At 42.7% G+C, this 14,807-nt stretch overlaps 1 protein-coding gene across 1 annotated transcript in view; it reads left to right on the top strand.

The window, feature by feature from the left end:
- The window catches only part of LOC6730994 (neural cell adhesion molecule 1-A), a 59,377-nt gene extending 44,639 nt beyond the window's left edge, over positions 1 to 14,738 (top strand). Inside the window, exons 2-7 of the mRNA XM_002078119.3 lie at positions 10,870 to 11,064; positions 11,639 to 11,749; positions 11,842 to 11,979; positions 12,133 to 12,285; positions 13,018 to 13,509; positions 13,595 to 14,738. Of these exons, the coding sequence (XP_002078155.1) occupies positions 10,870 to 11,064; positions 11,639 to 11,749; positions 11,842 to 11,979; positions 12,133 to 12,285; positions 13,018 to 13,509; positions 13,595 to 13,815 (1,310 nt within the window). The 3' untranslated portion in view covers positions 13,816 to 14,738. The remainder of the gene's footprint in view (positions 1 to 10,869; positions 11,065 to 11,638; positions 11,750 to 11,841; positions 11,980 to 12,132; positions 12,286 to 13,017; positions 13,510 to 13,594) is intronic.
- Positions 14,739 to 14,807: the final 69 nt, after the last annotated feature.

The raw sequence follows: 14,807 nt of genomic DNA, 5'->3' as shown, positions 1-14,807 counted from the left end.
ATATTTTACGTAATTAAAACTTGGCTGCTGCTGACGTTGCATGCGAATGTGTTTTCTTTTTTTTCCGTCCTCCTGTTTTCCTGTTTTTGTTGCCGAACTACAAGCGCTGCAACAATTGGGGATGGGGGTAAATCCGAGAACGAGGCATGTGCCATTGCGTAAGCAACATTTTTTTGCAATGGTTTTTGCCATCGCATTGTCTGAACCAAAACAAAGGGCGACCACAAAACTAGCGCCACAAACAATAACCAGCAAACAACAAAAACGCCGGCGAATATTACATCACCAGAGCAACAAGAAATGTACATGTTGTAAAGCAACAAAAACACAAACCATATGCCACAGTCTGCGGCTTGTTTGTGTGCGTGAATGTGTGTGTGTGTGTGTGTTTGTTGCAAACGCCGAAAGTACTAAAAACTATGATGGCTTTTTGTGCGGCGGAAACAGGTTTATTTGACCGGCTAATGTGGGCGAGGGCTTTAAAGTTATAATTTCACAATGACATTTTAAATGCAAATGTTGCACAATTTATGTCGCATCATCTGGCAATTTGCATACGCAAAAATATATTCCACAATTTACGGCCCAACACTTGCGGTTAATTTGTGTAGTTAATAAATCAAATTTAATAGTTTACAACATGCCTAGCACTGGCCATAAAACCAATCGACATAATTGCTTTCGAATGTGGCACGATAAGTCAGTTTGTTGCACAATGCAAGTTGGCAAATGTGCGGTACTAAGTGCAAGTTTGGGAAAAGTTCTTCAATATAAATTGATTAGTTGAGCCACAGCAACACAAGATAATCCCCTTTGCACTCTCCAAAATGATAAAGTGCAGTTTATTCTGTATCACTACAGCTTAATCTAAGTAAATAAAACGATTTCCTTGTGGCTCCAGATTGCATATATCAAATAACCAACGAACGAGGCTCGTTGATACCGGATATCAACTTGTCTTCGACTTGGCGAACAATGGCACTTGGTGGCAACTGGGGACTTGGCCTTCTGCAACAGCGCTTTGAGAACAAAAGTTTTGGGGCCGCACTCGATCCACTCAGCCTAAAACTCCTCAGCTGAGGCACAAGAACGGGAACAGGCACAAGCATCTTGGTGAAACTCAATAAAAGAAATATTTTTGTTAGCTCACATAAAGTACTTTCATAGTTGGATGAACTGAAACTCTTGCATGGCGCAGGCACTGGCCAAAGTTATAATAGTTTTTCAAGCAAAGCAAATGCAATTCCACTTTTGGGAAAAGTTCGCTCAATAGACCAGATTCCCGCCGCTTCGCTTGCCGAGTGGACTTTGGCCAACAAACAAATGGAGAAAGGTGGGGTGAGGAATGGCGAATGGAGTACATGCGGGACTCCACTCCAACATCGAACAATTGGAATTCGAAAAGTGGCTCACACAAATTGCTGCGACACTGCTGATAAAAGTTGCTCGGCCCCGAAGACAAAACTGCTGCCAATATTTGAATACCTAAATTGCCGCCCAAGAGCAACGCAAATATGTACTTGCCACGGCCCGAGTCTGTAGTATTTATATTTTAATTATAATATGAATTGTTGACCTCAAAAGTCTGACCGCAATCCGAAGCTTTGTGCAATTTTGATATGAACTTTGAAGGCAAATTTTAATGGGCAGTGCATCTAGTTATTATGCAGCTTGCATTACAAGCCAACTTTAAGAAGATGATGCGGCCACTTGACCGAACAATAAACCAAATTGGTGAACAAGTAAATTGTAGTTTTAAACACTACTTGAGTCACTTTTAACTAAATTAAATCGGTGCGTATTTTACATGCCAGCTTATATTTAAGTGCTGCTCTCACGGCGTATACGTAATATCTGCCAGCGATTTAAAAGTAACAATAAAACGCTGTGTAGCATACTTTCGAGCGCTTACCTTCGTCAAACTTTTTGCGTCTGGCGTTGCAGGGATTTGAGTTGCCTCGTATTTGCCTTAAATGCCAACACCTGCTACAGTTTGAAGTGGATCAGGATGAGGCTTACAAAAGTTGGCCTCGCAAGGAGAAGAACTTTTAAAAATAGCCCAGGGTCAAGAGGCGGGAAGGACACTTGTGATCCGCCCAGATTGCGCAACGAAAACAATGCATCAAAGCACTCATTTTGCGGCCCGAGGCCAGCGTTAAATTGTAATTAATCTTCTCATAAATACGCGGGTCATTATGGCGGCGTGGGCGGCGTAATCAGTTCGCTTTTGTTTGGCATAAATTAAAAATAAACTCAATTAATTATGTAAATACGGTGACAACAGTCTGGCGAGTCCGCAACTTTCCCATTTAATGGCATTCACCTGAAGCTGAAGGCAGCCGTTCAAAAATGTATGGAAAGGCAGCACGGAAAAGTGAAATGCAACTGTCTATGGCTGTCTTGTTTGCATGGGTATGACATCCTTTTCCTTTGTCAGGTGATACGTGATTGTGTTTGTGTGTGTGTGTGTGCCTTCTGCTTACGCCATCTTTCTTGCTCAATTTGTAAAACAATTTTGCATACAAATTGCAACAGCAGCCAGCACTGAGCTTGACATGCAGCACCCAAGCGGAGCGACCTGCCCGCCAGGATATATTCTATAAAAATGCAACGCCAGCCAGGACGAAGCGGAAAGGATGGCAAAGGCACGGAAAGGAAAGCGTGGCAAACATGCATGACAATGCATGACTAAAGTAATGAATTACTTAAGTCCCTCGCCCACTGCAACCAACAAGACATATGCCCCCCCATTCCGAATCCCGGGTCCATCTGTGCGTTGTATCCTCCCATCTTGCCCCAAAAAAAAAAAACAAAAAATTGGGGAAAAAGGGAAACAGAAAAATGGAAAACACGAAAGAGGTCGTGCCGCTCGGTGATGAGATGTGAATTTGTGTGCATTTGTTTGCTCGATTTGAAATGAGCGACAAGCATCTCGCCTTTAATGCCACTGCAACCTTGCCATTTTTGCAACCCGGAATGATTGAGAGAGTGCTGCACATTTGCATTTTCAAATCAGAGACCGTGATCAAGACGAATTGGTAGCAGTTTATTTGCAAAGTCATGCCATTCACGCAGTAAATCAGAGGAAAGTGAGTTCGGTGCATTTACTCTGCATTACAGAGAAGGGCAAATTCAATGCAAAAATTCTAATGGCAAACGAATCGGGCAAACTTGAATGGCAATCGTCGTTGGATACTTGATAAATAACTGCTGAGTAGTCACTGCACTTGCAAGGTGGAACTTTCGAAGTAGTACAAATATTCTAGTTGATTGGAATACAAATGTTCTTAAATTTAATCAGAATTAATACACCTCTTTTCGATTTTATACACTCAACAAAACCTTTAACATTCTGCCTGCTGAAATAAACTTTAAAATTAATAAGTAAATATTATTGCTTTTCGCTTGCGCCAAAAGTCATTGTGGTTTCAACACAAATACATCGGTTTAAGCTTTAAATTTGCACACGATATCGGCCTACTTTTCATGCAGTTAAGCGACCGATGAACAATGAGTTTCCATTACAAACAAGTCGGCTTAATCGATATTAACGGCTTTTGTCAATCATTATCCATGCGTTGGAAAACATGAAATTAAACTGTAATTAAATCGCCGCACTCCACGGAGATTAAATTTATACAAAAATCGCAAAGTTTATTTTCGTTTGAGAGCACTCCGCGCGTCGGTAAATCATTTTTAATGGCTTCTTTGGCACGCCACTCACCTGGCAACAAATGCACTCATTATGGCCAGGTAATTAGCTCCACGGCTTAAGTGCCTGGAAAGCTTCTATGCAAATGAACCCCCAAACCATCAATGGTATTCTCTTGTGCTTTCCTTTGTCCCGCCGCCAAGGATTTCACATTTCCTATGTACAAAATATATGGGTAAATAGCAAAATGTTGCACATCCCGCTGCTTTTCGGGTCGCAAATTAAAGGCTCATGGCGAACGCAATCTTTTCGCACCTGCTGCAACTATATTTCCACCTGCTCATCTCTGGCGGAGCCCGGCTTATCCGCCTAACTAAAAACCTCCTGCTGAGCTCACCTCATTTCACCGGTGGAAAATATTGTCGCATTTTTCAATATGCTGCTACCGCCCGGCTTCCACTTTTCAGTTTTTAGTTTTCACTTTTTCACCGCTGCACAAAAACTTGTTAAGTGTGTGGTTAGCCATGACTCCGATGTGTGTGTGTGTGTGTGCAGCAGCGGGCTTAGTGTTGCGATGAAAAATTCAATTTGTTACACTCTTTATGTTGGCTTTAGCTGCTCATAACACAGAAAACACACACCGTTAAAAGCTTAGACTATATACAGCACGTGTGTCTGTGTGGGAGTTACCGGAGCATCCTGTTTTGGCTGAGATTCTAATAGTTTACAGCATAAATTAATGGAGCCACCTCCGCACAGTGCAACAAAGTGCATGCTAAAATGTGTAAAAGGGTTTCAACTTTATTCATAAACCGGAAAGCAGTTCAGCCATTGCTGAATGATATTTATTCACTTACTCACTCACACTGTGCCACCGGCTCCATTTCACGAAACTATCCAAATTTCATTAAAATAAAAGCCACTTGAAGCCGCCATCAGTGGATTTAAGTCCACATTCTTGCAGTAAGCCCAACTTGAGTAAACTATTTAAATGCCAGCACCAAGAGGAGCTAGCTCATCGCCCCTTCGAACCAAACCGCTCCTCCGAAGTTAAAATACTTAGGTGCAATTTTGCAATTGCGAACGCGCACTTAAGTTTAATTAAAAGAGCATTAATTGTAGCCGGCAACTGGAGTTGCAGCGAATCCGCGGTTATAAATTGCTAAATTGCAGCGGGGCCAGTCAGCCGGAGTCTTTTACCTCAGCTATCTGGAATGCCGGGAAACTTGAAACTCCGCCAACAATTTGCGTGCCTCATGCACGCACCTGAATTTATAGCAACCGTATTGTTGTTACTCCGGATTGGAGGCGCCTCTTGCATGCTAATGAAATATGCAGCCAAGTGCCGCGGCTCAGTTTCCTAAGCGGGTTAATCGCCCATGAGGAGGTAAACTTGCCTTTAACTTTAAGGGGGAGCATAAATTGCAAGGCCAACCGGAAGTTTCGCTGCTGGGCAAAGGAAGTGGGCGTGTCCGAGTGTTTGTCTGCAATGAAATTGAATTAGCAGCCTCGTCGCGGACTCAACCAGCTAATTAATGGGAAATTACCTAAATTAGCAAGGATATTGGCCAGTAGTAAAGTTAGGCAAGCCTAAAGTACACAAAAATGCATGGATTGGAATGATATTTTGTTACAAAGAATATTCTTAGTTGTTATGCTCCCGTTTTTTATGGAGATATAGCAATCCGCTGACATCATCGCACCTTTTATCCACAGTTCAGTATCCGAATCGGTCTAGTCGTAAAAATAACAATGCATTGGCATTCCGCTCCCTTTGGTTATTATGTTGGCATACCTACGGGTTAAGTCCCTTGTTGTCCGCACAAATGTCCCGCCGTTTGTTGACTTAACAAAAACAATTCGAGTGGATCGGCAAACTGACAAGTTTTTCTCATGGCGCACTAAAAATGAAGACACTAAAGGCGGTGCAGTAATGTGGCATGTATGCGGGGATGTGGCGATGTGGGACGTGGCACAATGGCATCAAGTAAGTAATACAATAGAAAAAGCAACTCGCGTACGCGTGTGTAAAACTTTATTTTTACGACAAAGTGCAAGCAGCAAAGTTGTTAGCAAAGGACCGAGAGGCAACAACCACGGCGGAGCTATAGTTACACAAGTTGTTGTCGCCCAGCAGTTGGATTTTAATTTTTAGCAGCGACATGAGACGAAGTTTTAACTAAAAATTGCATGCGAACAAAGTTCAGAGCGGCGTGGAAATTTGATTTTTATTTTTACAGCCCGACTCCAGTGGCATGTTGCACGCTGCGTATACGCAATGTGCGCACAAACAGTTTCAATTACAGCTCCATGAGGTGCGCTCGAGCGAAGGAATCCGGAGGAAGGGGAATCTAGCAGCCATGTCGCTGCTGCGACTTGGATGACGCTATCCTTGGCCAGGATAATTAGCAGCGACACTTGAAGCCACGATTAATGCAATTTGATGGGCCATGATTAATGCGACGCCTGTCATGTTGCAACTTTACGCGAAATTTGCTTAACAAATGGTTTAAGTCCAAGACAAATGTACTCAAGTTTGCCCTGGGGAAATGGAAAAGTGAAAGCGAGACAGTGGGGTGAAACGACAAAGAAAGTAAAATGTCTTTTTTTGCGTTGCCTGTTTAGATATGGGCCATGAATAATGACATAAATTATCAACTTGTTATGAGTTCTATCTGTCTGTGCTGGAGCACAAAAGAAATGAGACAATGAAAGTTTTGTTTTATATTTACCTGAATACTTTCAGTTCCATGAAACTGACTCTTTCATTTGCCGCCACTCTGTATTTCTCTTTGGGAATACCCAAACTGACACAAATCCCAATCGCATCTGACAGTGAGCCACTGTTCGCAGATTTATCTTTAAAATGTTTAAAATATTTAAGTAGCTCGAACTTTCATGCAGTACTGCGACAACGTCAGTTTAAACTGCTGTCTGCGTGTTCTTCCGCTCAAGTAGAAAGTAAAGTTTGTCAAACTTTTGTTTCAAAAGTCAAAGGCGCTCCACGCTGATGAATGAGTCGAAAGCCGAATCATGGTCAGGCGAGTCCTGTCTGCAGCTGGACCGGCCATACCACCCGCATCCTTGCACTCCGGCTCCTTATCGCCCGACAGTTGCAAATTTATATGCGCCAGCTTCCTCAAAGGCCAGCGAAGAGTTGAGAGCTGCCGAGCTGCGAGAATTATAAGCTGCCAGGCATTTAAAAACGCATAAATGTATTTTCCGGCGCGCACTCACATAATGGAAAATTTATGAACTGGTTGCGGAAGAAGCAGGAAAAATTAATTGCCAAACTGAAACAAAAGCATGGCCAAGTGTCAGCTGGAAAACTATTAAAAAGGCATCTCTGCCAGGCAGCCATTGAAGTTGAAGCACCTGGTGGAGCAGGTTGCCCACCTGCAATTGCAACTGCAGCTGGGCAAAAGCAAAACCGAAAAAGCCAACCTGACTTCCTGTTTTCTTGCTGGCCAAAAAGCAGGACCAAGACCAAGACGTGGCTCTTTCAGCTTGCCGAAAATGCGGAAACGTCCATTTTATAGCGGAAATATATTCTTGTGCGGAGACGCGCTGATGATTTATGTATGTTCTGGCATTACGTGCTTTGTGTGCCATTGGAATTAAATTCCTGGCCAGGATATTCCAAGAGGTAATAATGGCCATCGGGTTATTGCCCTGCACTTCGAGTTACTTTTCCATCAAGCTCAGTGTCTGGCTTTTGATAAAAAAAAGTTAACCATCGCAAACTTTTCAACTGTAACGTATCAGGAGAAAACTGCTGACATAAATGGGTTAAGCTCGAACAAATGCTACAATTATTTGCCTGCTTTTATTTCCCTGTTTTCCCGGATTTTCCCTCGGGCCGTGGAAAATGCGCGCACAATTCAGGTTAAGTGCGCTTCATGTGCGTTTATGCTGACATTTAAAACACATTGAATGGATGCCAGGCCTTTTTAGACTGTTTGTTCCCCCTTTCCCCATTACAAGTGCAGAATTAAAACTTTTTCATTGAAGTTGCGAGCATGCGTGCGTACTGGGCAAAGCAAATGCGAACTGAAGAAAAAAACAAAAAACCAAAAATATTAACAAACTTTTTGCCAGAGCAGATGCAAAACAAAAATGTCGCACAAAGAGGAAAACTTGCAGCATTTCGAGCAAATAGAATTCTGAAGCCGAGTACCCAGTCCCCCCATTAAGCATTGGAAAATAATTAAAAAGTTTTTCGTCGAGCTAATGGAAATTGAATTGCAGGCCCGTCTTAAAAACGGAGGCAGAATTTCATTAAAACTCCGGATGAATAATTCAAAACCAAATGAATAAATGCGTGCAATTTCATTTGGAACAGAGACCCTCAAGCAGCAATAAATGTTCAATGGACTGTCGTCTTGTTAGCCAAACTTTGCTGGACATGCATAAATGCGAATTTATTCGAAACAAAAATTTGTTTTTTATTTTTGTAGTATATTTCATTCTATTTTCATGTAGTGTGGTCGAGCTATTCACAAATATCCAACAACAGCATTGAAATGGATGATATTCTGTTAATTCCGAATTATAGAAATGTTGAACTGCGAGCATAAATTCGAAAAATACCTCGTGCTTTTATACTCCGCATATCGGTGCTGAATAATGCATTTCATTTAACGGAATTTCCAGGTTAACACCTTCCAATGCCCCACACGGCCACATAAAAACTCAATGCGACTCGTGCACGAGGTCCTGACAGCAGCAGTTGGCATTATACGTCAGTTCACAGGACGTCGCCCACGCGCTGCATGCTTGGTTGCATTTTTTGGCAGCTCGCACGTGTTACCGCTCAGCAACTCCATCCGAACTTCAGCTAGCGTGTGTGTAGCCAACCAGTGACCACCCAGTAACCCACTGCCAGGTGCAGTTCCTCCCCCTCGCGCGGCATAATGCATTTATAAAGGCCGCCGAACAATGCCAACAGCCAGTCAGATAATTTCATTTCGCTCCTGCGGGAATGCCATTTCCGATTCGCCACTAACAGTTTGTTTTTCTCGCACTTGGCACTGCTTTACATTTACTTTGCCACTGGCTCTCGTCCGACGTGTTTGCCTTCCTTTATTTTATTTCATTTCATTGTATTTCGCTTTATTTTTTCGTGACACTGTCATTAAGCTTGCATGTGCTGTGACTTGCTTGGCACATGAAACTTTACGACGTGGCATCCTTCTAGACCAGATATCGCCATTGCCGACAGGACACAGCAACAGGAGTCACAGGATGTACACCAAAAGATATACTTTTTAGTTACTTCCAAGCCAATACTTTAACAATACCTATTTGATAGATTTTTGAAGAGTATCCAAAGGCAACTATACCATTTATTACATATTATATCATCATATATATAATCAGCTTTCTAATATTTGCATGTATTTTTCATGCTGTGCAGCAAGACACATAACCATCATTTGAATCAGAAATTCCTACTATTTATTACATATCATATAATATGATCAACTTTCTTGTATGGGGGTATTTTCTCGCTGTGCACCCAGTCACATAGCCATCATCCGATTCAGAAAAGCAGTCAACGCTCGCTTTCCAACAGACAGACGTCACAGGAACAGTGACGTGGGCGTCTGCAGGTGAGGCGAACAATGCAAATATTTGTACGCTGCCATAACTATATATATGGCATACATATAGCAACGGATCTGGGGAACGTGTAAGTTTTGCCAGGAGCGCGATAAAAAGTAATTTTGGCCATTGTTTGGCAACTCTGGCCGACGACGGCATTGATTCGTTGAGATATCAGACGGCTCTTAAGCGAAAACAAAAGTGTTTGCACAAAAGGATGGGGATGCGTGGGAAATGACTTTATACTAAAGTCGAAGCCAAAAACAACACTGTTAAGTATGCTCCCATTTGCAGAAAAGTTTGTTGCTTGTATCTTTATTTTGCATATTTCAAGGATACTCACTGATAATAGAACTCGTAAAATTCAGTAAAAACCAAAGTGCTTTATTTTTCCATCGAGTGAGCGAGTCCAATTAGAGTGGCCACATTTTAAATCATTTCCATTCCAAGTTTGGGCTGTGCTAATTAATACTAGCAAAGTTTTTGCAGCCGAAACCTAATTGCGAACATCTTTGGCCCAGATGCATTGTTAATAATGTTCCACCAAGATGACGCTTGGCTTGCTTCTTGGGGGGATCCTTGTAGCCTTGTACATGGCTCCCTTTGGGGCCACCCCAAAAATGTGTGTATATGTGCGAGTGTTTCATTATGTAGTTGTATAATTTCAATATGTTCGTACTGCTGCCAATAAAATTTGCACAAGCAGAAAAAGGCAACGCAAAAGTTTTTGCCAACGAAATGAACGATGCAATCATGTGGCCCACACCCCGGCGTGTTTCGTAGCTCTTGTTTTTATACCATCTTTGCCACTTTGGGCTGGCAACAAACTTTATTAAAAAGTATGCAAGAAATTTGTGCATCTATAGGTTGCCCGAATGCCCCAAGGGCTGCGAAGGCATCCCCATCCCCATCCCCATCAGCATACCCATCCGCATCCGGTTCTGCCTGAAGTTTGGACCTGCCAGCCAGCCAGGCAGCCAGGCAGGCTGCCATCCTGATCCTGGCTGAAGTTTTCCTGCCGACGCTTCTCCCTCTGCAGATTGACACGAATTGGCGAAATGAAATTGCAATTTCTTGTGATAAATTTCAATGAACATTCTGCCAAGGCGCAAAACAAGAAGTGAAAGTCTGGGTTGCGGCAACGATTGCGCTCCGTTGAGTGCAGTTTGCTGTATGTTAGCAGGCGGTTGGCAAATAAAAAATTGGCCACATAAATTGCGTGCCAACTGATTTATGCCAAATAAATGGGAGAAACTCTCGCAAACAGTTCTGTGCTTCTTTTCAAAGGAGTTTGAATAGTTGTGTTTTTCGTGCTAAATGTTGCAAACCATATTTTCCAATTAGTGATTAAGTGGCTGTAGGTGCTGTGTGCATTTGAGCGATCAATTGTGTACCTTTGTTTCTTGGAAATGCATGAAAAACTTATAAAGAAGGAAGCCAGAAATGGAAAATAGTTTAAAAGGAAATAAAATAATATGCTACTATTATATATAGTTACTAAGTAAGCAACAATGACAGAGCTCGATATCCTTGACTTTTCAACTGACATTTAACATAGTGGATAGTACATTCTTATATATATACTACATCCTTTCATCTGCTCGCCATTGCAGCTGTCGCCTGGGCCAACCATCATGAGAGCCTTTCCCTCAGTCCGGCGGAGCACAGCGTGGTGCGGTACACAAACGAATCCCTCATCGTCCAGTGCCGCAGTCCCGATCCCAAAGTGGAGCTCCATTGGAAATCGCCGAAAGGCGAAATTATACGCGAGCACAAAGGACGCATTCACGTTGAGCAAACATCGACAGGTAAGGATCAGATGGGATGTGGCTGCACCAGATGGGGATGGGTTGGGCTAGATAAAACAAAAGGAAAAGCTGCAGGGGAAAGGATAGAGCAGAGGGGCAGGAGGTCATAGTTCGGGGTTCAGGGGGCAAGTGTATACAAGGCCACTGGCACAACAAACGCAATTAATTGCAATTCTCTGCACATTTCTTGTAGCCGAGTGTTCAGTACGAGCCACATTAATGGAATATTTCCGGCTAAGATTTAATTAAAAAGTAAATTAATGCACAACTTATTGTAGTCATTTAAATTTCAGCAATAACTACCAATTCAAAAGAGAACTTTATTTACTTGGGAAGCACATAGTGACTTTTAAAGAATATATTTTAAGCTCTCAATGGATTCAACATTTACATACACATACAATTTACTTACATATGCGGTATCAGTTAGTCCGCACATTTGACCCCACTTTATATATCGCTTTGTTTTGCGAACCCCGCTTAACCTTTTTTCTATGTATTCCTTACTCAATTTCCCATTTTCCATTTTCTCTGCCCACTCCGTCGCGTTTCGCCGTTTATTTTCCGAGCTCAGAACAATTGAAAATCGTTTTCGCCCACATCGCACTGGCCGACAAGGGCAATTGGAGCTGCGAAGCTGCTGATGGAAGTCTGCATAGTAAATCCTTCGATTTGATTGTGTACCGTAAGTGGTGGAGTCGCCGGCGGGCGTGAGGTCAGTCATTAATATTGCATTGTTTTTCCTCCCCGCACACACACACACACACGCACGCACAGAGAAAATTACATTCACGGAAAATGCCACCGTGATGACGGTCAAGGAGGGCGAGAAGGCCACCATCCTGTGCGAGGTGAAGGGCGAGCCCCAGCCGAATGTCACCTGGCACTTCAATGGACAGCCCATCAGTGCCGGCGGTAAGAATCCCTTCCCCCGCCCCCCTCTATAATGAGCATTTTGCATTCCAATCCGCCCCACCACCATCACCATCATCAGCCAACTGGCAAATGCCGAACCCAACTGCCACTACATATCTGCCCTTTTCCACCTTCTCCATTCCGCGTGTGCAGCGGCCGACGACTCCAAGTTCCGCATCCTGGCCGATGGTTTGCTCATCAACAAGGTAACACAGAATGACACCGGCGAGTACGCGTGCCGGGCATACCAAGTCAACTCGATTGCTTCCGATATGCAGGAGCGCACCGTTTTGATGAAAATCGAACGTGAGTATGATTTACGATTTCCAAAATGTTGAAAACTGGAGCACACTGGGACCCTTTCTTGAAATTTGGGTTGCCTATTTAAACAAAACCCTTCAATTTGCTTGGTGTGTTAAATTTCCTTAAATAATACATTTTAAATAATCTAAAACTTAATGTTAGCATAACATTTTTGATCCTAGCTAGTCCCAGTGTGCAAAGTGGTGGGGTGACCTGTCGAAATTACTTGAGCACCGTTTTGTTCCAAATTTCGAGTTTGCGCTTAGTATGCAGCGCAGTGAGCGGTAAATAGTTTTTGAGCACGAAAAATTCTTGAATTACACTCGCGGCATGCCTTTGATGCTTTTGATGGATTCCGATGTCGACCGGTGTTCCTGATGTGTGGCCAGTGGGCGTACGAGTGCCAGTGCGAGTGGGCGTGGCGCACATGCAGCTAATGGCTTAACTTGGCCGGGTCCTGATTTATGGTTAGCGCACATGGTTTTTCCATTTCCATGGCCTACCTTTGAGCGCTGCCGCGGTTTGAACTGTCAGCATGTCTCCTGCGGCGCTATGCATGCTCATTTCGATTTTAGGCACTTTTAATTGCCTTAAAATGGGAAATGGAACTGAAATCTCCATCGCTATCTGAAAAATGTAAATTCCATGGCTTAAATATTATGAAACAAGACCTTTTTCCCCATGAAATATCGTTAAATATCTTTTATATTATCCTTGATATTTTTCCCTGTGCAGACAAGCCCATTTGGTCCAAGACTCCATTTGTGAGTCTGAAGTACGCCTATATAAACGGAACTGCGACCCTTATGTGCGAGGCACTGGCGGAACCTCCAGCGAATTTCACATGGTATCGCAAACACAACAAGCTGCACAGCAACAACAGGCTGTACACGATCCAATCGGATAGCTACTGGTCGAGTCTGACCATCCACGTGCTGAACACCAGCGCCTTCGATAACTACAGGTGTCGTGCCAGGAACGACCTGGGAACCATCGAGAGGACGACGCGACTGGAGCAGGGCGAGAAGCCCCCGTCTCCGGCAAACTTCCAGCTGCGTGGCTTCAATTCAAACACCTTCGATGTGGTACTGAGTGCTCCACGAGGTCCACCCGACAGTCCAATGGGGGTCAATGGATTCCGCATCGAGTACATGACCGAAATGGAGTTTAAGACGGACGCGGGCAAATGGACCAATGCCAGGCGGAAGGATTACGCGTTCGAGGAGGGTGAGTTAAGCTTTAAATTATACTTAAGACCTATCTTTTGCTATGACTATTTGATATGTAACCTCATGGATCCTATAAATTTTAGGGGCAACATTCCTTTTGACGAATTTAGAGCCAGATACCGTCTACCTGGTGCGGGCCGCATCACGAAACCTGGCCGGATTCAGTGACTTCACCAAGGTGGAGAAGTACAAGACACTTTCCCTGGAGCCTCGAGTCTCTTCGGGGGTCAAGGAGACCCGAAATCTGTGCGTGGAACTGGGTCTGATGTCACTAATGGTCCTGATGCGGCCGTTCCTGGGATGAATCTGAATCTGCAGGCGGATGAAGGATGACGGGTGATGCACCTAGCGGAACCGGAAACCAGGACCTTAAACCCCATGTGCTTTGTATAGCTGTAAGGCGTGTCCATGGCGACACTTTTCTGTCTGATTTGCTCGGTCTAAGTAATTTGGTTTACTCTTAAGTTCAGTGCGTTAATATAACCTTAAAGAATGTTAAGTTTAGTAAGAATTTCTATTACGCTTTCAGTGCTTCGATTTGAAAGATATTAGTGGAACACTTATAGGATATTTATATGTATTTAAACAAATCCTCATAGCAGTTAGACATAATCAATGGTTTGCTGGCCTTGGCTCCCCAAAATTATGCAAAACTAAAGCTTTGCTCAACATTCCAGTATATTTTAACGTGAATTGGAAGCTTTCCCTGCAACTTCGCATCTCGTTGCCAAATCTTTAAGATATAAACAGACAGTTGCCAAAACTAAAAAAGAACATTAGTTTAGTATATACAAACAAAAGCCTTCCGTCATTCGATATAACTAACAATCTTTTCAACTAAACTACATAAATATATAAAGTTTTGGAATACCATCAAACGCATCAAACAATTAATATAAATATCAAGGAGCTTAACGACAGCATTTAAAAGTTTTATATAAATATAAAACAATTCCACGTGTAAATTTCCAGGGCTAAAAAATACAGAATAAATATAGATGTAAAAATAAGCTTAAACATTTCGCCACAATACAAATATTATGCAAACGAGGGAATAGCAAACATATATTTTACAAAAGTTATTTATACTCAATGAAATTAAATGTATTTCAGCTAAAGTGGTTTTAAATCTAAACCATAATACCTAGCCAAAGATTTAATATTTTCCGACTTTCGTTTGCCAATTGTGTGTGAGCCATAATAAAAGTTATGAATATCAAACCAGAATCTTTTGTGCTTCGATTTATTGATGTATAAATCAGTATATTCAATTTCGATGAGAGGTGTGTGTGTGGA

The sequence above is a fragment of the Drosophila simulans genome, chromosome 2L (genome assembly GCF_016746395.2).
Source record: "Drosophila simulans strain w501 chromosome 2L, Prin_Dsim_3.1, whole genome shotgun sequence".
NCBI lineage: Eukaryota > Metazoa > Arthropoda > Insecta > Diptera > Drosophilidae > Drosophila > Drosophila simulans.
This window is presented reverse-complemented; position numbering and strand designations above follow the sequence as displayed.